This window comes from Nanorana parkeri, unplaced genomic scaffold (genome assembly GCF_000935625.1).
Source record: "Nanorana parkeri isolate BGI_ZX_2015 unplaced genomic scaffold, ASM93562v1 scaffold514, whole genome shotgun sequence".
Taxonomy (NCBI): Eukaryota; Metazoa; Chordata; class Amphibia; order Anura; family Dicroglossidae; genus Nanorana; species Nanorana parkeri.
The window spans coordinates 105,423-132,713 of record NW_017306782.1 but is presented as its reverse complement, the minus strand read 5'-3'; the positions used below and the strand labels follow the sequence as shown (position 1 = coordinate 132,713).

The window sequence follows — 27,291 nt, the reverse complement described above, 5'->3', positions numbered from 1 at the left end:
TACAAGATATTTCTGACTGTTTATATTCATGGAGTTGTAGGTAGTGGCCATGGAAGTTGAGAAAATTCCACACACAGACATGAACTTAATAGTCATTTGTCTAAATTAAATGCTAAAATGTGATAGTTCGGAGCTTCACTTGCACAAAATCGAGGCACTATATAAAAAGGTTAAAAGAACGAGTACAAACCTTTCCAACCCTTACACGTGTTTCCCATCACATGTATTAAAAAATCTCTGTGCAACCAGACACAGACTGTAATCCACTGACTGGAGTAAAGGGAAATGAAAGCTGCACTACATAAAAAAGATTGTGGCAAGTTCCAGCACTTTTGTGATGGGAGAAAGAACAATCATATGTATTTGTCTGTAGTTCTCTGTGAGCCCATGGACAGCTTATAGTGCATCTAAAACCAAGACAAACATGCAATATATTACATCTTACCAATGTTAAATGTAATGGCTGCAATAGGTTTCTTGTTTTTAATTTTTCTCTCTCTCACCTGGTCCTTTATTAGAAAACAGCCGATTTTACAGATCCCACACTCTAAAAGGTGCCCATACACTACATGATTCTCGTACGAGAATCGCGGGAAATCCTGTGATCATACGATAATCGTGCAGTGTATGGAAGGCGTGCGACCATTTCTACTGTACGGTCGCACGTCTTCCGTTGAACAAGCTGGCTGGAAAACCCCCAGGGAATCGTACGATTCTCTGCGAGTTAGTGGCCTGCTTGTTCGACAACTGTCGAACGGGCTCGTTTGCAGTCATCGGGAGCCCGCCCCTCATTACCATCATCGCAAGTGCAATCTGCCTGTTCAAGATGGGCAGATCGTACGGGTTTTTTTACAGCCCTCGCAAGACAAAAAAGTATTGCGAGGGTTGTAAAGTGTATGGCCACCTTAAGAGGCAGCATACAGTGGAGTATAGTGCTCTTCACACTCCCAGTTATTGGGACACAAAATCACTAACTAGGTGTGTGAAGCATGCTATACTCCAGTGTGTGCTGGCTCTTAAGAGTGTAGGATCTGTATAATTGACTGTTTCTAATAAATAATCATGCGAGTAGTTCTTTATGTTGTACAGGATGACAGAAGATGGGTTCTGTATTAAGGTCTGTATTTCCCCTTGTTTGGGTTGTGGTCCCTTTAAGGGACAGAAATGGTTAACACCTGCTCCAGGAAGTGTGCTCAAAAAGATAAGAAGCTAGAGACAGCAGGCCAGAGGAGCAGTGAGTACTCGGTGAAGTTAAGACTGTGAAGCTGACTAAGGTGCTGGTACTGTGAAACAGCTCAATTTCACGGGGAGCCTGTGGGATGGGAGAGACTCTTAGGCCTGGTTCACACTGATTGTTTATGGCAAAAAAAAGCACTACAAAACGAATGCTCAAAAAAATATGCCCCCAAAAAATCCCATTAACTTCTATGGCCCTGTTCACATCTGAGCCTTTTGTCACATTAAGCAAAACACCTGTCGCTGGAAAAAGTACACAAGCTTTTTTTTTGTGGACACATTACAGTACGTTTTGGCCCCATAGACTCAATAGGAAAAGCTTGAAAATGCGCGTTTGCTCATTAAAATCAATAAGCTACAATCAGCTCACAAAACAGGCGACTTGATTTATGCACACAAACCGCGTTTCAAAACATACAAAAACGCCATCACCTAGGTGTGAAACCCAGCCTGAGGGTGCACATACATTGTGCGAATTCGCACAGTGTGTGCCACTGTCTGTACCCTTTTGGTCGGCATCCCTCCATCAGCTGATCAAAGGAGCCGGCTGGAAAATCTTTGACTAATGAGCTGCTGGCTCTGGTTGGGTAGAGCACATACAGCCGGATTCCTCAATCGGCACACTCAGGTGTTGAAGGAGGAATCTGCTCTTTTGTTTTCTCGTTCAGCCCGCGTGTTGAACGAAAAGTATAGAGCATTGCATGGCCAGCCTAAGGTTAAGATTGTGGTAATCTTTGTGGACTGAAGCCACCCAAGCCGTTGAAGTTGTCTTGATTTCTGTGCTGAAAAAAGCAAAACTGTAAAGTTTATTATTTCTGCGCTGAAGGAAGCAAAGTTGTTATGCTGTGCTAAAGAAAGAAATGACTGTCATAAAGCCTGTGTATTGCAGTCCAGCTAATTCCCCAAACATCGCAACTGGTGCTTGAATGCGGGCAGGACACTCTAAAAAGGCACAGGAACTGTATTTAATGCAAAACGGACATTTAAAAAAAAAGAGACCGTGCACCTGGTTTATATCCTGGGTTAAGACTGCATAAGCTCTGAAATCTGCAACAATGGGGGAGTTGATAAAGCAGCTGGCCCTGACTAATATGCACACCTCTCGGCTCTTTAAGACTGAGCCTCCGCAGAAGTTAATTGCCACCATGGACATGAAAAAAGACCATCAACAATGAAGCACAGGGTAGTGCACTAATAATCTGCTAAATTTGTTTTCTGCCACGGTGCTTCACCTCTGTTTAAGGTCCCTGGCTCAGGACCCATCACTTTCCGATCAGTGGGCCCCTTTTACACAGGTGGTCCAATGGGATCCACCTGTCAGTTTTTCAGGTGGACCCAATCGGACGCATAATGCTAATCTATGGGCAGCTGGGTGTAAAGGGGCGGGTGTATGTTTACACCCAGTGACCCCCGACTCTGGCCAGGTCACAAAGTGTTTTGTTTCGATGGAAACGGACACGTCTATTTGCATCCGATTCCCCATAGACTGACATGGGGTCTGGTCATTTCAGGTTTTTTTTACATGGATCCCCTCCTGATCAGGCTATGTGTATTTTTTAAAGGCTGAGGAACATAATGCCTAATCAAGCCAAGTAACTTTTTGAGCAGTGATTATGCTGACATTTGTTACAGCTGAATTAGTGGGGATGCCAATTGGAAAGATTGCTGCCAAACAGTCTCATTCAAAACAGCCATTTCACTATAGGTTGCTTGAAAGAACAAAAAAAAAAAAAAAAGGCCCAATAATAACATTACTAAATATATGAGTATGAAAAGATAAAAGGGACATTTTTTTTACTAGGAGTGGCTCAAAAGAGAGATCATGCAGTACACATTTATTTTTGCTAATATGAATATTATCTTTAGGCAAGAAAGCAAACCAAACATTTTTTCGTTGAATTCCAATGCTACAGATTGTGGAGAATGTGGAGTTTGGATTTTACAAAAGCTGCAAACGTTGCAGTTTACTTCGGCATATATACTGCATACAGCTAGCTAAATATAACCTATTTTAGGCCCAGATTTGCAACTAACTGCACAGAAACACTTTAAACCTGAATAAAAGTAGAGACTATTACAGAGTCAAGAGTTTAAATTAAATGCATATTTTCTTGGCCACATACATGGTAATTTTCAGAGAAAAATTAGAATAATTCCTGATCATTTGATCACTATGCCAGCTATGATATAGTGATCACATGCAGGCTACACTGACAAAATAAGCCTTCAAGCGGCAGCGTGCATCTCTTCAGAGTGTAAGATACAATAACCGTTTAAAAGACAATACAATAAACTTTTTTTTTTACCACTTATCAGCCCATAAAAAAAATAATAATAATTTTTAGAAAAAAATACATATCCACCGGAAGCCGACTGAGCACTTAGACATCAATTACCTCTAGGAATTGCCATTTCTGTGGTTGACATTAAGGTGATCATATATGGGCACATGATATCTTCCCAACAACAGTTGGGAATATATTTACCTATTAGCAAGAGATTTAAAAAGCAGCTGCACTTTTAAAGAAACAGTAACAGGTGAAATTGTCCCTTTTCACTCTCTTGAATGGTAGCAAGAATCTGGGACTGCTTGAGGCACTCTCTTTGGTCACACATATAACGGACACTTTGTAGAATTAGGCAACCCTGACCACAAGTGTTCACTCTCACTTTCTTCTCAGCATGCTTGCTTTGGGTCCGTAAATCAAAGTACTTCAGCCAGAAATACCCAGGGATTTAAAATTTTATATGATCTACAAAATATCAGCAATACCAGCTCCCATTCATCTCAGTACAAGTTTCCATTAGGTAATATATCTATATCCATATACTGTACCCCTTCATGTCTGACAAATCTCTCACAAAAGCTTGTTAAACTGCAGTAGATGATATCCCATGCTCCCCAGCTAAGGTATTTCTTGCTCAAGCTGTAATTTGACTACAGATTCTGTGGGCAACTGTCTAGGATTCATGTCAAACTACACACACGCTCACAAACAGTAGGGAGGGAAAAAAGGACGTTCAATAATAAAATAGAGATAAAAAAATAAAATCCCTTTTTTCCTGTGCACCCTTCATGAAACATGGAGGCTAGCATTACTGATAATACTCAATTTGGGGTAAAATATAAAGGGATGAGGTTGCATCAAGTAAATATCAAACATTTCAAGCCTCAAAACTGTGTGCACCTGTAAAACAGCAAAACACGTTGGAAACCCCAATTTTCCATAGGCAAAGAGTTAAAAGCCTTTACAGGCCATGACTGTAGCGTTAACCATGCATAAAGGCCCTAGAATAATTGCACTCAGTCTGGCATGTGTAGCAACACCCAACATGTGTGGTGCAATCATAGCTTTCATAAGTAGGCGCACCCAAAGCATGTGTTTATGTTTTTATGTGCATGTATGTGGGAGGGTTTTATAAATTGACAGAGCTTTCTTTTAGTGGTATTTAATCACCACGGGGGGTTTTAATTTTACTATAAAAGAAAAAAATAACGGATTTCCCTTACTCTCCGTTACAAAATATTGCAAATAATCTTTCTTCATAAATTAAGGCCAACATGTATTCTTCACATACACACACATACACACACACACACACACACACACACAGTACTATGCAAAAGTTTTAGGCAAGTGTGAAAAAATGCTGTAAAGTAAGAATGCCTTCAAAACAAATATGTTTGTTGCTTATTTATCAATTTACAAAATGCAGAGTAAAACAGAAGAAAAGTCTAAATCAAAACATATTTTGTGTGACTACCCTTTGGCTTCAAACCAGCATGAATTCGTACAATTGCACGTACAAAGTCAGGGATTTTGTAGGATTAGAGTCCCGTGTACAATTAACCAATTATACAAAGCAGGTGCTAATGATCATCAATTTCATAGGTAAGTCATTAACTTAAACAAAAACAGCTGTGTAGGAGGCTTAAAACTGGGTGAGGAAAAGGCAAACTCTGCTACTAAGGCGAGGTTGTGGAAGACCGTTTCATGTCACAGGTCATACAACATGGCAAGACTGAGCACAGCAACAAGACACAAGGTAGTTCCCAGGCAAATATTTCAAAGCAGACTGTGGTTTCAAGATGTGCTGTTCAAGCTCTTTTAAAGAAGCACAAAGAAACGGGCAACGTTGAGCACCGTAAACGCAGTGGTCGACCAAGGAAACAATGCAGCAGATGAAAGACACATCACGCTTACTTTCCTTTGACATGTCCAGCAGTTCCATCAGCTGGCGGAAACCAGTGGGACCCAGGAACACCCATCTACTGTCCGGAGAAGTCTGGCCAGAACTGGTCCCAATGGTAGAATTGCAACGAAAAACCATACCTCTGACGTGGAAACAAGGCGAAGCGACCCAACTATGCCCAAAAACATAGGAACTGGGGTGCAGGAAAATGTCAGCAGGTGCTCTGGACTGATAAGTTAAAATATGAAATATTTGACTGTAGCAGGAAGCACTTTGTTCACTGAAGGACTGGAGAGCGGTACAATAATGAGTGTCTGCAGGCAACAGTGAAGCATGGTGGAGGTTCCTTGCAAGTCTGGGGCTGCATTTCTGCCAATGGAGTTGGAGATTTGGTCAGGATCAACATAGTATTCAATGCTGAGGAATACAAGCAGACACTTATCGGTCATGCCATACCATCAGGGTGTGAGAATGGCCCCAAATGTATTCTGTAGCAGGACAACCACCCCAAACATACAGCCAATGTCATTCAGAACTATCTTCAGCGTATAGAAGAACAGAGTCATGGAAGTGATGGTTTGGAACCCCACAGAGCCCTGATCTCAACATCAAGTCTGGGATTACAAGAGGAGACAGAAGGATTTGAGGCAGCCTACATCCACAGAAGATCTGTACTTAGTTCTCCAAGATGTTTGGGACAACCTACCTGCTGAGTTCCTTCAGAACTGTGTACAAGTGTACCTAGAAGAATTGATGCTGTCACACCAAATATTGATTTGATTTAGATTTCCCTATTGTTCTTTTACTTTCCATGTTGTTAATTGATCTAAACTATTAACACTTATTTCTGAAAGCATTCTTACTTTACAAAAAATTTTCCCACCGCCCTAAAACAGCGGCGTCTTCGCCCACACACCGTTTTGCCGGTCTTTGACAGGAGGTTGAGCGGCGCAGGGAGGAGAGACACCGGCCACTCACAGTGCTCTCCTCCCGCAGTGTTCGGCCGCCTGTGACAGTTTCTCTACTCCCCGCTGGGACACAGAGCAGCGCCCAGCGGGGAGGAAAGAAAGCACGGATGCGCCGCTATAGTGGCAGAAAAATTGCACTTTCGCCATTTAGCCAACAGTGTCATTTTCTGCCGATATGTTTCGGCGAGCCAATATATCGGTGCATGCTTAATATCAACCGTGATGTTCTGGCTGCCTATCGCATTTGTAGTGGCCCTTAAAATGCCAGGACAGTACAAACACCCCAAATGTTCCCCCTTTTTTGGAAAGTAGAAAGCAGATACCACAAGGTATTTAGGAAAAGGCACGGTAAGTATTTTGAAGTTTTAATTTGTTGCCCACGTTTTTTTTTTTGTTTTTGTTTTTTTAACAGGGCAAGTGCTCAGAAAATACCAATGGCTCTAGACCTAGAAAGCGCTCTACAGCGAACATTTAGCGGACTGGAGCCTGGAAGGTGTCCAAAAATCACTTCCAGCCTATGAAGCAATGCCCAGTTCACCAGGGTTCCTACATGGTACTCCAAATGACAGGCTGGGAATGACTGTGCTGGTTAGCTGTATTTAAAGAGACCAAGCTCCAGCAGTGGAGTAGAATCTTGATTGAAGAAAGTGCTAGAAAGCATATGCCAAGTTCTGTAGCCCAGCAGACAGGACTGACAAAGCTGCTTGGGATTTCAGTGTAGCAAAGGCACAGTGTTGTCAGCCCAAACGGAAAGTTAGGAACACACTGGATTTCTGGCAGATCAAAAGGGATTTTTCTGTACTTACAATGATGAAACATGGTAAATCTCCATGCATTGGAGTAATGTACTGAAATGCTTTTTTTTTATTATTTTCCTCTGAGAAGCATCAAAGTGAGACCGACTGCCCAGGCAAACTGATCTCAGAAGAATTCACAATTGGTTAGGTTGCATAACTTCAATTGAGCATTATCGTCTGCACTCTCACAAAAGGCCCATGATAACCCAACATTGGAGGCGTGGGACACATTCCCTTCTCAAAACTCCATAGGCATAAACATGAAAACACTTGTGATCTCAGAGCACATTGGGCACACAACTACAACGGAATTCTGCCTTAATATTGCTATCACAAAGCTTTTTGATAATAGTTAAAAAATAAAAAATTACTTACTTGTTCCTTCTATAAGTAACTCTTGGCCATGACTGCCCAAAAGAGTGCGAGACAGAAATGGTGCAAAATCCACAAAGATCTCCCTCAGCAGTGGAGCAGCCTTCTCCAAGGCATGTTCCAGTCTTTCTGTAATACTAGAAGAGGAAAACAATCAGCTTAGAGCCTAGAAAGTACAGCACAAATTATACCAAATTAATACGCTCATTACCTTGGCTTTATGTTCTTAAAAGGGCCATTCTGCCTTTATAAAAACCTAGATTATCAAACCTCCCTGGTTTCTTAACCTAGAAACTCCCTACCCAGCTCCTAATTTACCTCAGCATGACAGTCACAGAATCCTCTGCCATTTCCCTCTCCTGGGGCAAAATCTTGTTCAGGGCTGCCATTACCTGTGCAGCAAATCCTCATATGGTCATGCCTACACTGGGGCTTGGAGTACGGCTCCATTTAAAACTATAGGTGCTCATCACACAGGCAAAGCCAGTACAGAAGAAGAGTTAATTCCAGGGGAGGTAACCAGTAAAGGAGTCTGAGGTCAAGATGCTAAAGCAAATAAGCTGTTGGTGGGGGGCTTCTAGGTTAGTTTAGAGGGTTGGGAAGGTTGGACTTTTAGTTTCAACTTATTAGTTGAAATGGACAAACCCTAGATGATTATGAATTATATGTCTAATAACATAGTCAACCCCTTTACTCCTGTAAATAGAGGAAAAATTATTCTACTGTTTAATGTCCAATCAGTGAGAAACAGTGGTCCTCATAGTACAACACATACTTGTATGTATCAGCAATAATACATTCCACTAGGAACCCATGAACAAAAAATAATAAATGACCAGTCTTTAGATGAGGTGGCTGCATTAGTTTTCTCTTTTAGGGTCTTTATTTTATTTTCACCCAGTAATCCTGTCTGCAATGTAGTTCCTGCCCTAGAGTGACAACAATGCCTGTGCTGGATTTATATATTTGGCTGAGCTGCATTGTCAACCTGAAGGGTTCTGTAGTCCACAGATGTGTGCTGGGTAGGGCGAATTAGAATACAACACATAATAGAATTTCAGTGCAACACAAGCAGAGAGCACGTTAGAATTGCACAGGATTTTTGAAAATATCAATAGGTATTTTCTCTAACTGAAGCGTCACGTAGCACTGGTCACAGCCGGCTGTCAATGACAGCTGGGATCCAGCGCTAAGCCCAAGAACTAAAACAAACAGCCTCCAATCCTTCTATAGAACGATCCATAGTAATGCGCTGCAGAAGAGAATGTGCTTGCATCAAGAGTGTAGTGACATGACAGAACTTCCTGTTAGTATGGAGGCTCAGTGTAAAACTAGAATATAGTGTGTGTGTGCGTGTGTGTGTGCGTGCGCGTTGCATGTGACCCACTTGAAGCTTTAAGTGGTGTTGTAGAACTGTACAATTTTTCACACAGTCTTAATGAAATTGTACACTTACATATATTTGGCTGCGGATTTATTTTTTTTGTACAATTTGATTAACTTACATACAGCAGCACTTTATTCTGATTAATTTCAGTCACTGAGGTTGTCCCTGTACTCGCTAATGCTAAACGGTCTTGATGCAGGCAAATTTCTATCAAGCCCTTATTAAAAATGATCAGTCCACAGAATATACAGCATTGTAAGGTTAACCAGCAGCACGACAATTGTAAAACAAAGGAGAATTGGCAGATATATACTCAAGACAAAAAGAACAGGCAGGTGTTACTGCTAGAATTAGGAGACTGAAGATAATACAGCAGTCAAATTAGCCAGCAGTAGAAAAAAAATTAATGAGCAACGCTAGGCCCAAATACACTAGAGACAGAGCACAGGCTGGGGTTTAACTACAAAAATTAAGATACTGCAAAAGTTACAGCAGTGTAAACTAGTGTCATTTAAATCATGGATAATAAACCTAACCTGTAATTGCCTAACTTTTGGTTTTTACTATGAGGATAGGTGATAGGGTGATGGGAGATGTTTAGGTACTTGGTGACAAAGTTTGTAACTGACAAATGTATATGACTATTGATCTAGAAGAGATATTGTGAAGACACAGAGAACGAACATCAACTTCCCCCAAGGAGGAGAATTGCCCTGTTATATACACAAATAGAAATGGAATATTGGTAGATATATGCAGTTCCAGTATATCTAACAGCTGGACTGTGAGAAAATTATTACTGGAGAATCAATGTATATACAAAATTAGTGCATAGGGTAAAAAAAAAAAAAATACAGGAATATCATGTCAAATGATATGTTAACTATATGAAAAAACATTCCTCTCAGAAAAATATAAAATGAAAAGATCACAAAGTATAAAAATTACAGTTATTTGCTCTTAGGGCCATTCTAAACCTTTTTTGCTCAAACTTCATCAACCCTTTCTAGATTCATTCAGTGTCCACTGAAGCACACATTGGATAGAAGAAAAAAAGTATCTACAATTTGCTTTATTTGTCTCAATGCAACATTTCTTTCTCCGCTATCTGTAGATTACAAGCGGCACTCAGCCTGGAACACAGCTAAAGAAATTAAACTATTTGTAGCAAATCAAAGCCTATACTCATGTTATAAATATGCGGCAGTGGTGCTCAGCTGACAGCCACGTTTGCAAAATGGCTCTTATCAGTCTCAGGTTAAAAAAAAAAATTAGGTCTCATAATAATGACAATTCTGCAAGGGTGTGATTGAGAATGAAGTTCTATAGCTTAAAGCAAAACATGTTTCTGTGCATAATATACAATTTTTTAATTTTATTTTTCATATTCCCTAAATGCTTCTGGCCTGCAGACCAACATTACCCTGCAAGATACCATGTGCTGAGGGAATGTGGTTAATCTAGCATCTCCCCCTTTGACAGATAGCAGCCAAAACTGTGCAAGGTTGCTAGCTGCAAGACCAGGTAGTCACAGACTGCTTCAGTCCCCGCTAACAACTGGTGACCAATCAGGCTGGGTCCCAATAATAATAATAATGCGATTACTTCATCAGTTAAGTTTACACAGAAAAAAATACACCTTCAGCCTGCAAATACCACTGCAGTTTCAAAATGGCAGTGTGCCTCTTTATAATACTTTGAGACAAATATATATAGATATCTGTATCTGTATCTGTATCTATATCTATATCTATATCTATTGCATACAAGAATCAGGTATTCAGAGGCAATTGGGTTATGCTGCCATCTACAGGTGTATACTACTACACAAACAGATTAGTATGGATGCACCAATACCATTATTATTACCATTATCCAGACCAAGAACGAGCACCAATACTTTTCCTCAAGTACTCGCCGATACCAATTACTTCCAAAGTGGAGGGGGAGGTCTATCTAGCTAAGAAAAGCTTGAGTTCCACTCTATGCCCCATCCCAAGTGCAGGTTATCCAGCCTACTTGTATTCCCACACAGACTAGCAGACCTCTATACAGTTCTTGCAGATCTTTTGAGCCAGGGGTTATTGCCATTGTTCTAATGGCAGACGGGGTTTCAGGGGTTTAACCAACTTTTTCACTAATCCAAAACAAGAAAAAGAGGGCATATGCCACATCCTGGGTTTTCATTTACGCCCCCCAAAAAAAACAACTAAAAAACAAAAGATCTGTCATAAGCTCACACCTTTCCAACCTCTTAGGAAATAAAAGGATGCATACTTGCATGCCCCATCTGCCGAGAACATCAACGCTACCTCCATTTTGCTAGGGGCACACAACACTAACAGTTTGCAGCCCACCCATTTGATCTTTCTTCCAGGCCCTGAATGTTCACCAAAGTATTGGTACCCATGCTAGCCTTGCTTCGCTCCCATTATATATTTATTGTGGAATACCTGGATGAATTACTGTTGAGTGAAAAGTTGGTGCAAATAGTGACCTACAATGTGATGCAGACAGTCCAGACTTCAAAAAAGGTTCAGTTGGATCCTAAACCTTAAGAAATCAACTCATCCCTTGGAGAATCTGGGTTTCATCCTAGACACTTTTGAAGCCTTAGAGCCTGGGCAGAATTCCATGTTCCCACCTTGTCCCCCATTCGCCTTCCAGGCATCGACAACTGGCAAGCAGAATATCTCAGCAGACATGGGCCTATAACTTGAAGTGTTTCCAGACCCGCTTCATGGGCGGGGAAGGGCGGATGTGGACCTCCGGGACTCCAGTTTCAGTACCAAACTTTACAGGTTTGTCTACAGATGCAGAGATCCTTTGGCGGAATCAGTGGATGCTCGTGTGACCCAATGGCATCAGTATAGCCTGATTTATGACACTCATCTGCTCAAACTCCTTTGTCTGCTCCACAGGATTGAGATGGAGGGCATTCCAGTGACTCAAGGTCCCAAGGACCGGTTTACCACCCTGCTTCATGGTGGGTGGGTTTAACATTATGTCTTCTGAAGCCCAGGTCTTTAGAGACAGGGGTCTCGCTCATTTGTTAGTTCCCATGCTGTTAAAACTAGGAAATCTATCTCTAGTAAGGTCTACCATTGCACATGGAATGCTTCTTACATGGTGTGAGGAAAGTTGATTTCACCCCAGGAAATATTCAGTGAGAATAATCCTAAGCTTTCTGCAATCAGGTCTGGATCAGCTTTGAGCCTTGAGTATCATCAAAAGGACACATCTTGGCCCTTGTGATTTTATTCCAAAGACTGGTAGCCTCCCATTCATTAGTCAAGACTTCTCTCCAAGGTGTCTTTCTCGTGACCCCTCCTGTACAGGCAGCTGCAACTCTGTGGGATCTGAATCTGGTTATTTTGGCATTCCAGAAACCGCCTTTTGAAACTATTATGGATATTCCCCTTTCTATATTCACAAGGTTGAAAAATGCAACCGGTTCTGTTCACATGTTTTACCAGGTGGATGTTCAGGCCCCATCCGATGTCAGCTTTGGGCTTAAGGTCCCTTCAGGAAGCTCCGAGCTGCAGGCTGCCCCCCCAGTTTTACAGTCTTGTTATGTGGGCCTTTTAGTGTTTTGTTAGTGTAGCCCACCCCTCAGTTGGACTTCTTTTGGGTGTCTCAATTGTCTCCAAATCCAAAAAACAGGATTTTTGTACATACCATAAGTCTGTTGTCTGTTTCTTGGAGTTTCTCACCTTCTGCGTTTGTTATATAATCCCAATACTGATTTTCTATAAACCTTAAGCATGATGGGAGTGGGTGGGGTTATACCTGGGGGCCAACAGCATTTCTGTGTGATAGTGTCCAATTCCTCCTGAAGGTGGCAGTATAACCCAATTGATGACCAATTCTTGGGGGGGGGTTTGCCCATTTGTCAGCCTATAAGTTTGTATCAAAAAATTTCTCCTGAGAAAAACAAAAAGTACATAATCTTATCTGTGACGGTGCCTACAGCCTCATAGCTGTATATGTAGCGTGTGAGATCTAAGGCACTGCCATCTCTGACTTGTAGTCTCAGTAGATTTGGAGATCTGGTGACTTTGCCTGTCTTTTTGGGCACAGCTTCCAGAGTATAGGTCTTCTTTAACCAACACTGTTAAATTTGGCCTAGCCATCTAGGTAGCCTATATTGTGAGGGTTAAAATTAGGGATGTTCAGATACCAAGTACCGTACTCAGCACAAGTACAGATACGTTTCCAGCTCCAAGACTAGACTAGAGAAAAATATAAAAGTTAGGAGGCAGCTGATTAGAAGCGATCTGGCGACAGGTGAGTCGCCAGGATCGCTTCTGTTGTAAAGCCGACAGTCGGCTCTACAAGTTTAAACAGAGTCCCGGCGGCAAAAGTCACCGGGAGTCTGTTTAAACAGCCCCGATGCTGGCGACGTACACTGTACGTCGTCAGTCACGAAGGGGTTAATGTATGATTTCTTTTTTTTTTAACTAAACATATATTATGGAAGCACTGATAACATTTTTTCAAGTACCAGTACTGATACTTGTCCAAGTACTCACAGATACAAGTACTGATACATTTTTGCTTAGTGTCATGTGACAATTTTTCTAAAACAATACAGACTAATGATTTCAGGACAGTGGTGGAGTGCCAGAGCCCGGTCCCTGCTGCAACCCTGGTAGATCTTGTGAAAATGCCTAGTATTGGCACTGGTATCTGAACTTCTATCTGAACATCCCTAGAATAGTAGTTGCAGTAGTAGATGGTGGTCTTATGTGAGGTTCTTAAAATGCGTCAGTCTAGGCAGATCGTTGCAATACGGCTTACTCCATTTTCTATGGATGCAGAATGAAGGTAGGAAAGAGGAAATGCAGGGTTACCAGCTTAGCTTAGCTACAGTTAGTGGTAAAACAAACCTCATGTGAGATGCAGAATCTTCTGGAACAGATGCAACAGCCTGGACAGATGGCAGTTTGGCATTAGACGATCCACTACCTAAAACATAAAAATAGCACATATAATTCATAGAATACATCTTTTTAGGATTAATAAATGCTGCCACTCACACACAGCATAACAGTCACAAACATATACATGGAAGAGAGCAAAGCATCACACAGGTACAATAGTCCACATGCTATGTAAACAGAGCATCACTTAGCAATTTAATGGACACCATGTTTCAATAAAACAAAAGGCACAGGGGAAAAAAAAAACTTGAAATAAAAAAATTAAGCGTTCTAAAAAATGCCGATACATTCCCAGTATGATTTTGCAGCATGAGTTAAAGCTTTTTTTCTGCATCATGTCCACAGACAAAGCCTGATTAGATCTACAAATGCACATGTGGATTAGACGTACAGTAGCTACTTCAAACATGTGGAATCAAGCTGACTTATCTTACTCTCATCCTTTCACTGATAAACTGGCTCCTTCAAACTGACAGTTTTACAGACACTCGCAAGAACATAAAAGAAAATGCAAATACATCATCTGTCTAGCACCCTTCTCCGTGCAGTTTACTGAAAATTCACAGTCCCCAAGGCTCTACGCAAATAATGTCTTTTGCTATAAAGTATCGTTTTAGGACCTTCTCTTCTCCCTGCCTCCTCATAAAAAATGTTCATGTATTTATATTTATTATGAACAGTTTTAGATTGTACCTATTAAAAAGACATTTTACTCACATTTAAAGAAAGAGTAAATGCAGGAATGCAGAAAATGACCACTAAAAGATCAAAAAATAGAATTTACAGTGGTGTAGCGGTTAGCACTTCTTCCTTGCAGCACTGGGGTCACTGGTTTGAATGGCCAGATCACTATCTGCAAGGAATTTGCATGTTCTCCCTGTGCTTGTGTGGCTACTCAGGTTTCCTCCCACACGCCAAAGATATGCCGGTAGGTTAATTGGCTCCTATCTAAAGTGGCCCATGAATGCATGTATATGTATGCATGCATGTATGAATGAATGAGAGGGACCTTATATTGTAAGCAAATTGAGGGCAGGGACTTACGTGAATGTGCACTATGTAAAGCGCTGCGTAAATTGCTCCTCCAACTAAATGGAGAAAGGGCACACCAAGAGGTTAAAAAGACTACATCCACCTGCATAGCCTCAGTGTCCTTCCCATCATTACTATTTTAGAAAGTTAAACAGTAGCAGGGCCATGTTTTAGACCATATTTATTTACAAAAGGTACATCAGAACTTTGTTTTGCTCAGGAACCTAGAGCACCACCTAAATGCAGGAACATTTGGAGACTAAATACAGGCACTTTGGTAAAGCTTTTTCTAATACCATTTGAAAATAATATATGGCCAGGCTGCAGCTTAAAAACATTTTCAGTTAGTTCTCTGTAAGAAAAGATTTCTCAGCAAACACAAAAAAATGTAAAGAAAAAGTTAATTTTGCTAGAAGGTGGTAAAGTACCTAAGACAGATGAAGTCATGCCCGGAGAGTAGCAAACCTAAAGATGGCCATAACTGTACGTATGAACGTTCTTATGAAAAATCAGAACATTCGATAACGTAACTCAAACTTTCGTTTGGTTTTAACATTTGATTTTGGAGAAGAATGAAGCTTCTCAAATGAGGACCACATTCACTGTTAGAAATTTGTTTGAGAAAATTTTTCCATCCTGCTCCTTTGATTTTTTTTTTTTGTCACGGTGGTCGAAATCAATTGTCAATTTTACCCTATTAAATATTAGAAAATAGTCTCAAAATTGTCCCAATCTCTAAACTGACACGTGAGCCACTCCTACCTGCTAATAAGGGATGGCCCCTAGAAACGAGCAGCCTGGTGCAGAATAGGTATTTATCTTCACAACACAGCTTTTTAAAGCAGCAGTTTTTTCATTGGCATCATTGTTCTATGTATGCAAGGCAGTTCTATTATGAATATGTTAATATGGACACGTGATGTGATCAGTCATTCTTCCAGGAATCTTTTTAATGAACTCTGGCGGGATTATGACATAACAGGGGGGAGCGAAGTGTTGTGATAGGTGTGTGTGTATATAGATAGATAGATAGATAGATAGATAGATAGATAGATAGATAGAGATACCTGACTTTAAAAAAAAGTTAGGAAACGGTAACCTAGCTCATACATGTGTCCAGCACTTGCTTCTACATGCCTATTAACAAATAGATGAATTCTGACACAGTAGACCAGCCACATAAGGTCACTAATAAATACAAAAGGGAAAAGAAGAACTGCTAAAAGTCTGTTCTGTTTTCAGGCCAGTCATCTCATAGTCTTGTACCCAGTCTATTCACACAAAGCTCAGAGTTATGTGAAACTGTAATCATAAATAGAATGGAATGTTTTCTTTGGACAATGAAGACATTAAAAATGAATTAGCATGGATATGATTATTGTAATCATTATTATAATAATTGTGTTATTTCTGCTGTGTAGACAAAGTAAAATGTTTAATCTTGAACGGTCCTAAATTAAACACTTTAATTTCTTCAACAAAGCTTTTCTCATCCTTCTGCAATGATCACACATATTTATGTTACAATATTACCTAAATTTTCTCTGGCATTCTAGACGGACCACCCTCCCTTCAGCCCATCAGGTTATATTGAAATACCACAATAAAATGCTTTGCAGGTATGAACCACATCATTTGGGATGACATCACAAGATGCAAAGCAATACACCAAGTCTATTTTAAAAATGTCACTACTATCATGACTAACTGAATCTAAAAGTGTTGGTCTGTTCATCAATAATTCTGCTATAAAGAGTAATATGTAAGTCTAAGCATTACAGCACACCTGTCACATATCATTAATACAGTAGCCCAAAGCAGGCTACTTATCCTCAAGGGAAGTCATGTATCAGAAGAATGAATTGTCAGTTGGCTATCATATATTTGCATACTTGTTAACCACAGGTATGTGTCACAGTCCGACAACCCCGGGAACGTTTAAATGTAGTGCCATTTCAACGTTAATGTGCACTATTTTAAGGTGAAGCATAGCAAGCCTTGGGCATTCAACAAGATTTTAGTATTTCCCTATTGGAGTTGTCCAATTGAATATAAATATATTTATATCTTTCCTATCCTATCTACATAGAATCATACACTTTATGATCTAAATTTCATGGTTTACTGCACACTGACAGACTTCAATGGAAATATTCAGGCAAAAAAAAAGACATTTCTGATCCCCCAATTCCTCAAAATGCAATTACGCTTAATGTGTGTTGAACCACACCATTCTGGGATCCACTCATAACCAACAAATTATTTTATTTTCTGAAGATTAGACAAGTTTGCACGAACATATGAAGGCAAACATTTATGATTGGTTGATTTGCTAATTCCACTCAAATCTCATGCAAATTCAGGGTAGGGGCCCTTTCACAGCACGTTATGTATCCATTCTAGAAATTCACTTGCAATATATACCTGATGAGTCTTTGTCAGCTTCTGCAGACTGAGAGGCTTCTAATGAGGACACCACACTGACTGCTTGAGGAACAGGACCAACAGTAACTGCAACAGGGGCCATTTTCTTCTGTGCTATAACGACACTCCTGAGAAAAACACAAGAAGATAAACTGCTATTAAATGACAATGTTGAAGAGTTCCATATAAAGATTTTGGAATAATAATCAATTCAAACATAACTACTCAAAAAGTGACAATACACTGAACTGTGCCCATAATTACAATAAGTTACACCTTTGAAATGCAAATTAAAAAAATGTAATCTGTGATTTAGTTATATATAGCATGGCAAACTGCAATGCATATTTGTATACATACACACACACACAAACAGAACATACTCAATATAAATAAAGTTCTCTGCACATTTATACAAAGAAGCACATCTGACGATCACTCCTCTCTATAAAACACATTTTTCATTATTTTTGGCTTAAACTATAACTAGGTTGTATCACTAACCATCACAAATCAAATCTGTTCTCAAGGCCAGCAAAGCTGATTATAACATTGTCCTCTGAGACACCTTGATTCTTGATGACATGCAAGGCTTCCTTCCCTCTAACAAACTCCATTTCCTTAATACACAAGTCATCGTACCATGACAAGTGAATAAAGCAATAGCCAATTATTCAGCAGAAACCTTCTTCGCCATTAGGAACTTAATCCCATAAATCAGATAGCTCTTTCTATACAATGTCAATTTCAAGTTCCACCGAGCTGCAAAATTCAAAATTAAGCTACACTTTAACAGCTCACTGTCATATTTAAAAGCAATGTATCTTTTAAGTAGCCAATGTGAGAACGGCAGTGATTTCAAAGAGGGGCTTACATCACTTCTGACAGAACAAGGGTGAAAAGACCAGCAACCATAAATATTCACAGACATAAGGTCAGTGTGTTATTAGTCCCAATTATGCTGGACCATAAGAAGGCTTTGTGGTGCAGATAATTATTGCCTGTTGAATGAGTACAGATCACCAGACCTGGCCAGGCTACCTCTTGACTTAAGACTATGTGTTCAAAATAAAGACATAAACATATAAAACAATGATACACATTACGAAAGTTGTTTGCTGTTTTACCATATAAGAAATTGCCTTTTATGTGTCAGGTTGTGTTCACAGCCTTTAGTAACCCATAGAGAACAGATATTTAATGTAGGGGTACCTAAGACCACAGAAAGCAGCAGTGAGGAAATGTCACCTCAAACTCTACATCACAAACAGATTAAAAGCAGGGGAGTCTTCATGCTCATAAGCACTGGATAATGGAAAGACCATAATGCCAATGCCCAACCATTGTCAATGACTACCAGAAAGGGTCTCAATTCACACATTACATAATTTTAATATACTGGTTTAAGTACCAGTTGCTAACTACTATCACAAAAAGCTATGTATGGTGTTAAGGAGACTATTGCAGCAGAAGATATTTAAAACAAAGATAATAGCAGAGCAATATTTTCAATACATGGCTAACTGTCACTCCAACAGTTGAGCAGAAAAATCCCAAGAATTCTTGTGTCTTTAGACTTTCGTTTTCTGAGCAGGTATAGGATCATTATACATTTTGTGGGGGAAGCTAAATATTGTACTTAAAATAAAATTATACACATATACATATATATATATATACATACACACATATATACACACACACACACACACACTTGTTTGGCAGTAGATTAGCGAGACCTGGTCTTCAGAATTCCAAAAGGCCAGGGATGCTATTGGGGAGTGGTTTAATGGCATCTTTAGGAACAGAAATACAGGTGCTGTCATTGCCAATTTATCTTTAGAGTTGTAAGTTCCAAGGCTGCCATCCTGGATCTAGCTTCATTTCCAAGCAAGACACTAGACTTGTTTCAGGTCAGTGGCCTAACATGCTAAAAGCAACCAAAATTGGCCAGAAATCAGAAGCAGGTGAGTACAAGCAATCTTTTAACGGAAAACACTGAAAGCAACACTTTAGGGATGCAACCAACTAATCTATTAAATCGATGAGAACAGTTGTTACTAGTCTCATTATTGATTAGTTTGTTGGATCCCTATCCCTATCCCTATCTGATTAAATCGAAAAAATAAGACTGCAAAATTATCGATTATGAAGATAATCATTAGTTGCAGCCCTACAACATTTATCAAATTACATTGTACATAACATGGTTAGCTTGTATGAAATAATTTCTTCTTTCTGCTACTGTGTATAACTTGCATGCAGTTAATTACATCACCTCCTTGCAATGTACTTTTACAAACATAATAATAATAATAATAAAGCCTGTGGACATATTACAGTAAAGGTGATAAAAGCACAAGAAATGGGGTGTGGTCTAGCAATGGCAGCATGAAGTCATGTTCCTGCTGAGCTGTGCCCCCTTCACCTCACACAGAGGACTGTACAAACTACTACACTGATTGAAAGCCAAAAACAGGGAAAGCACAGAAGGATAGTAAGGGTTTGGCACAAACTGGAATTCACCAGTTTTTTTGCTTACTAGCTTCCGTCATCTGCACCTCCCACAGGGACAACAAGATGCCTACAGTTGGGTGCATGGGGCCGAGCTCTTACTTACAGTGCTCCAAAAAGGGCTGGAGAGAACACAGCCAAAAAAACACAATTTGTCGGAACCACTTCTTTACATTAAACGAGGAAATCATGTTCAGAAGCTGGAGTAAAAAGGTACCCCCTGAGAAACTACCTTACACTTATAGATATTATATACTTATCCACACAAGGAGGTCATCAGGCTTTTTAAGTCCTTGGACATATCACATTGTAACTGAGACTATTATAAAGGAACTATACAATCTCCATACCTAACCCCCTCCCTAGTCTCCCCAAGGAGCTGACTCTGCACCCCTCCAATCCTATCTCAGAAAGTCAGGACCTCCCACTCTCTCAGAGACCAGAATTCTATGGAACGTTCCATCACAGATGAGTTTTTCATAGTCTGGTCTTGCATGAAAGCTAACAAGGCTTATAAAGCCATTTTTGTGCACATTAGGTAAGGAGTTAATTATGTCCTACAACAGCATTCTAGAACCATTTCCTCAAGATACCTTAAGTGTTCAAATCTATATATAAAATCTATGCCTCTGCTGAAGCTACAGGCCTATTTCCTTGCCAACACAGATTTAAAAAAATTTTCACTACTATATAAAATACTTCTCCCTTTCCAGTGTGATTGACCATAATCATGTTGCCTTCACCCCAACAAAAAAAAAAGAAGCAAACAAAAAAGATAAACACCTTAAGAGTGCTAAACGTCTTGCATGGCACTACTTCACATAAGATTCCTCCTCTCGCTCAAAAAGCATTTGCGAACTTTAACTTTATGGAAGCAACTTTACATGCCAGCCTTGGGTGCCAATATGCTCCAAAGGATTGGAGCAATTTATTCATACCCAATGGCTTCTGTAAGAGCTTATAAATGCCTCTGAGCACTTACCCTTGAACCCCTGTTGTGCCACATTAGGAACAGCCCAGAAAAAAAAAATGAAATAATTTGCAAAGGATCTGGAGAATAAACAGCAATAAATAAGGCCCACTAAAAAGAAAAAAAAATATCAGAAAGATGGCGAGGATTTTAAAAAGGAGAAAATTTGCTTTTTTAGAAGATGGTTTACATCATGTAGTAATAGCAATTGGTCAGTTGTGGGGGCGAATAAGTGAGGCCAATAGAAACACAATAAATAGCAGAGCAGGAGCGTGACAGTCAGGATTTTGTATAGATTTTTTATTTTTTTTTAGGATATTAGACTGTTTCAGCATCAGGTTCAGCTAAAGAAATGGTTTCTGTTGAAAGAAGACAAAGTGGAGCAAGAGGGGAAGGAGAGTATAAACTAGAAACTGAAGAGTCCAAAGCAAGTTTAGGAAGAGGAGGAATAGAAGGAGGAAAATACACCTATACATAATACATTTTCCCTGAAATCAGTGACGTTCTCTCCCCCATCAACGGTATATGATATTACTTTATTTATGTGTCTTGTTGAAAGATTTGAGAAATCTGTACTTGTCTTTTCATGTGGGGGACAGCCTCTCAACAGAAGAAATAAATGCTGTCGGAGTTAAAGAAGATTAATGATTTAGTTAGAAGATTCAGTGATAAAGGTGAGAACGTTGTCTTCATCCACAAGAACCAATACAGGATGGAGGTATAGCAAATTTTATGTGAAAGTAAGAGTTACAGTTAGGTAGCAACGACTCTGTTCCCAAGAGTATTTGATAAGCTTAATAAAAAGGTAGGAGCGGGGTTATCTCAAAGGTAGATATATTGGTGAGGTAGTGCATCACTCTAACATCTATATAATCTTAATTTAAAAAAAAAAAACTGAAATGCCCAGTTGTGTCAAGGGTACACCCTACAGAGGGTGGGAAAATGTTTAGATAATAAATTGCAACCAAACGTGAGGGAACTGAGGTTTTATGTACAGGATTCCCCTGTGAAAGATAGGAATACATGTAGATGCCCTGGGCAAGCCCATAGGAATCCTGAAAAAGCTACCTGCAAGCACAACGCAGCTATTCGGTGTCCCCCTGCCATGTGAAGCATGGCGGAACAAAGCAGCGGCATCTCATTTAAATGAGGTACACAAGTCCTGCTGTTTCTGTGGATACTTCCTTGCACCCCCATGGATATGTGGAGAAAATACAAGTGTTACAGTGCACTGATATACACAAAACCATTTTCTGCCAACCGTACGCAGAATACATAGGTATGCATACCATGTTGGCTTGGACTGTACGATAATTAGCCGCAAAGGCATTAAGTAACATGATTTGTGCACATCATAATTCGAGATGCGAAAAGCGGTTGGACTGAATCTGTGCTGGTGACGCATGCACTTTCTATGTGGAAGCTACACAGAGCACTTATGGTACATTTAAGATTCAAGCATGGGCTGATGATCCGCCAGAAGTTAATCAAATGGAAAGTATACCGAGACTAATGCAGGATCGTGCACAAAATCATGGAACATGCTTTAGCGACTGCAAGAAGTGTTAATATTTGGTAGGGCAACTGTTTTGCAAGACTTATCTCCATGGGATTTTTAAAAAGTTATATATATTTCTAGTGTGCTGGAAAGTCCAGTTAATTCTTCATTGATGGATTAACAGAGATTTAATCGCAATATTAGGACTGTACATTATGTTAAGGGCAGTTGTCCAATAAATTAAAGCACCATTTCAATTTGCACTTTAGAGGTTGCTAGTTAAGAGTGGGGGTACTGCTGTGTGCTGGTTTTGAAGGCAAGTCTGTTGTGTTTTATAGGTTTTGGTAACAAATATGCTTTGTATATTTTTTTCTACAATAAAGTTGTTTGAGATTTGATCCACATAGTTTGTAAGTACAGTTTATCCCATGGTCTGTCTTTTTGGTTTTCTTAACTCTGCTAGTTTAACAGTTTCTTAACTCTGGTTAGTTTACCCTGCAAAACATGATCAACAGACACTAGCTGCCTATGCAGATAATGCATTTTTTTTATAACCAAAACAGAGATTTCGCTTCCCAACCTGCTTAAGAAACTTCATCACTACATCCAACTTTAAAAAGGTAAACATTTAGACGTTCCAAGCCATAAACATATCGGCCATGCAACACCAGCTTAGATATATCAAAAGCTCCCTCCCTTTCAAATGGACAAATTTGTCCCTTACCTGCTTAGGAATCAAAGTAACAAAATATTTGGAGCCAATTTTCCCCCCTCTCCTAACCAACATTGGCAAAACCTTCACTGCTGGAGCAAAGGCTATTTTTCGTGGTTTGGTAGATAAACATTCTAAAAATGAATATTCTGCCCCATCTCTTATACTTATTTCAGACCATCCAGATTCAATTACTTAAACAAATGATATTGGCCCTATGCTGGAATTTTTACCCAATTTGCTTGTGGTTCCAAACATCATCCCATACACTATAAACTTCTCAAATAAAAAAAAATAAAAACTAGGTATCGGGTTTATAGACACAATTTCAATACAAAACCGCCGATTCAGCCAGAATCTTAGACTGTTGTAGGAACTCCTTGCTGAAATAAATAGGTCTGACTGGAAAAAGTACTTTTCATCTATTCTACTAGCAGCTTTATCCTGGCTCACCCAAAATCTGGTTATCCACCATCCCTTCATTTTGGCAACCATGCAGGCATTTTCATCTGTTGCAGACAAACTAATCGCTGTCCAGAGTCATCAGGCATGCTCCCTATTGTGGGTAATCCCAACTTTGCCGCTAGCTTCCGAGACTCTTTCTTTGCGGCATATGGAAAACGTTTTGGGCTCCATCACTTCCTTTCCATTAACAAACCAAAATCAATGATTTACAATATATAAAATCGCCCCCCCCCCCTTGCCTACTGGAGAGCCTTGCAACTCCAATATTTTTTGTTCCCCGTCATGAAAGACATGCAACACACTGCCCACCTTAACCTCCTTTGACCAGCTGTGCACACACACTCTGCCAAAGCTGTACGCTTGTGATAGAAATCCACTGAGGAATTCATACCTTACCACATCTCCCAATGGAAAACTGGGCTGGGAAGAACAGCGACTGATTACCAGAGGCACTCACTCATGCACTTGGCTCACAAGGCCTCAATAGCCCATAAATTTCAGGAAGCAGGGTATAAGTTGCTTTCCAGTTTGTACCTGGGTGCTCAGAAGTTGCAAGTGCCGCTTCCAAATGTTGGCACTGCCATCAGGGCGAAGGTACATATTTAGATATCTTTTAGGACTGCCCTATCCTCTGCCAGTCTGGGACAAGATCCAAAACATAACCCTGACTTGGGCTCAGACCCTGCTAAATACCAACTACATCTCCGGTATGGCATTATAAGAAGACATTTCAAAAACACATTTCTCAACCCTGCCTAAGCATGTAGACCACTGCTTTGCAAACAAAAGAAATTGAAGATTTAACCCTCCCACTCTGAACCAGCAGTGGTTAATTCAGGAAAAAGTTCTACTAGCAGACCAGGTCATTCTGATTTTTACTGACGGTAGTCTTCAGATATGCATGCTCAGTGTGAATGAATGTTTGTGACAACTTACTTTAGGATTTTTAGTTTTTTTTATATGTCACCGAGTGGATAAGTATGTGTAGGGTGAAATGTATTGTGCTTACTATGGTTGACAACTAATGGAGAAACAAACGCTAAGGATTCATATATAAAGAGAAATGCAGGGCCCAGCATCATGTTTTTTGGGAATTATACTTTATTATGTTTGTTGCGTGGTCTTTGGCGGCCTGACCAAAGTGAATGATCATTGAGCCATCAATAGCATAATTGAGGGCTAACTCTTTCTTTTGTTCTCTTTCTATAACGTTTCTAAGCTGCAGTTTTTAAAAGTGAGTATTTTTTTATGAATTAAAATACAATCTGGGAGATGTTTTCACAAAAAACTTGAGACAGAAAGGAAAGCAGACTTGAACTTTATCTGTATCATTTTCTGGCACCCACTAATGGCTAGGATGGATGTGTATTTGATAGCAGGGACATCCCTAGCCTGGGAACGAACATGCACACCTTAGCCACAGCAGCCCTCTCCTGGCAGTATTTCAATGGGGCGGCCTTCAGTTAGCCGTTAGTGTATACTTTCCACCTATAGCTGGATAGATGATAATCCTTAAGATATGAGGAGAGTTTTGATTTCTGACAAAGCATTCCAGAGATAAATGCAGGATCAGAGGGATGCTTTGAAATTCCCAGGGATACCCCACTGGTAAATGGATACATGAGAAGAACTTCGAGACGAGGGGTCTTTGTGCACAGACTGTTAAGTAGTTGAGACCAAACTGCAGACTGCATCAAAATGCTAAATATGAAACAGAGCATCACATGCAGACAATTTCATGTGTAACTACACAGAAGAGGACCACATAATTGGCACAGCTGTGCCATTCCAGAACACCAGATAACACTGATGATAATTAAAGCTATACTACAGCCTTAACCTAAAGGTGGCCATGCACTGTACAACCCTCGCAAGACACTTGTCTTGCGAGTGCTGTAAAGTAATTTAAAAAACGTACGCTCTGCCCATCTTGGACAGGCAGATTGTACTTGCGATCAAGCTGCATAAAAATTTGTTTTGTGAATAGAATTAAATGGAGTGTATGTTAATGTTCAATAAAGTTACAACAAAACAAGCGTAAACACTGCGATAAGTTGTTACAAGGCATTTTAGCACGGGTACACAATGTAAACCAGTGGGTGGACGTTATGCACAGCAAAACGCATGCCCACGTGTGAACCAGCCCTCATATTGTCTATACCAAACCATTTTCACATTACATAAAATGCTTTAAAACCGAGATTGAGCATTATTTATTTTCTTACATTTTTTTTTAGAAAAGAACTGTTAGTCAGTCTTTTATTACACTCCCCGTTAGGAAGATGTCCTTCACTTAGTGTCACCAGGATGGAAAGTGAAAGAAAATCTGTCCAGGTGGGATACATGGCAATATAAAACTGACAGTGGTTTTAATCCTTCTAAACTTTATCCAAAACAAAATGCAGAGTTTTGCCTGGAGTGCTACCTAAAGCAGAACTCCAGACACAAATGTTATTTCTGGGGCTACCCCAGCACTGCAAGGTTTAACCGTTCATTTTTGTCTAGGCTTAAAAAAAAAAAAAAAAAAAGAAGAAGGTTATACTCACCCGATCCTTGGAGCCAGTCAGCTGTCACAATGCTTCCTTTAGACTCTCTCTTCCTACACTGCAGCGATGGTATGTCCCTAGGCAACCTCACGTCCTATGTAGAAAATGTGTTGACTCGGGAACCTTAGACTGCCGCCGAGGTGGAGGGGCGAGGCATAAGGGAAGCATGGCAGGTAGAGGGGAAGCTGAGGCGGCCCACTTGCTGAGGCCTCGAAAAGGGTACACTGTCTTCCCATGAAGCTAGCCATAGTGGCAGAAAGCGCCTCTTTAGATAGGCAAGAGAAGGGGTGTGCACATGAGGAAGCAATAGACTCCGAGCCCTGCACTGAGAGACTTAGGGCCTTTGGGGAGAGAGCAAAACACCGCCCCTTCTCCCAAAGCCGTTTACTGAAAGTGAGCTGACAAGGCCCCCCTGACCCACTGTACTTTTCCATATGATTTGTTATGTGTGATGGAGACTGTCCCCTCAGAGGGTACTCACAACCATGACCAATGCAGAGAAAAAAAAGAGCCCGCCAGGAGACATCTGAGAATCTCTGTGGTGTACTGCAGGAGGTGGGACGAGAAGTGGCCTAGCCGGTCCGTGCCTGCTCGAGGCAAAAATGGTGCATGCAATGACAGCCCACTGCAACAGAGTCAGGTAAAAGGGGCACCAAATTTGAAGCTCTCGCCTATGATGGCAACACTCCATTTAAAAGTGTTAGAGCCTAGGACCCGCTATTAACTCCAAGAGAGAATGGAACATGAGCACACAGGAAAAGGCACAGGTTTCAGGGATAGGGCTCCACTGGCGGATAACCCATGTTCAGGATCTGTATAACACCTTCTGGCTAACTCACTACATGCTAAGGTGAGCATTAGAAGCAGAATCCATTGCAAAAAACATCACCAACGGCCGGGCCCATATCTTCTCCCAGATCCAGGTAAAGGCCTGCCCAAGGCACAGGCAAACAATCCAGAAAGCTGCAAAAATGGAGCAGCAGTGGGAACGGAAACAGCTAAAACTGAAGAATCCCGAGACAATCCATATAGAGATGTAATCCTCTCTATACAGAAAGACATCAATCACCTAAGGACCTAAAAACTATGCAAAAAAAGGTTATACCGGGGCTTTCCTTGCCAGTGACCAATTACCTTTACATGGAAGCATAATCCATGGACACGGTTTATAAATCCTGTACCGAACGATTAAAAAACTAGTTATTTCTCTTTCCCATTACACCTTTCAGATGA

The 27,291-nt window shown here is 40.3% G+C and overlaps 1 protein-coding gene across 1 annotated transcript in view; it reads right to left on the bottom strand.

The window, feature by feature from the left end:
* The window catches only part of LOC108790936 (lipopolysaccharide-responsive and beige-like anchor protein), a 493,639-nt gene that overhangs the window by 369,945 nt on the left and 96,403 nt on the right, over window positions 1-27,291 (bottom strand). The window contains exons 30-32 of the mRNA XM_018561299.1: window positions 17,354-17,481; window positions 13,844-13,922; window positions 7,571-7,704 (exon numbers count right to left, since the gene is read on the bottom strand). Coding sequence (XP_018416801.1) covers window positions 7,571-7,704; window positions 13,844-13,922; window positions 17,354-17,481 — 341 coding nt within the window. The remainder of the gene's footprint in view (window positions 1-7,570; window positions 7,705-13,843; window positions 13,923-17,353; window positions 17,482-27,291) is intronic.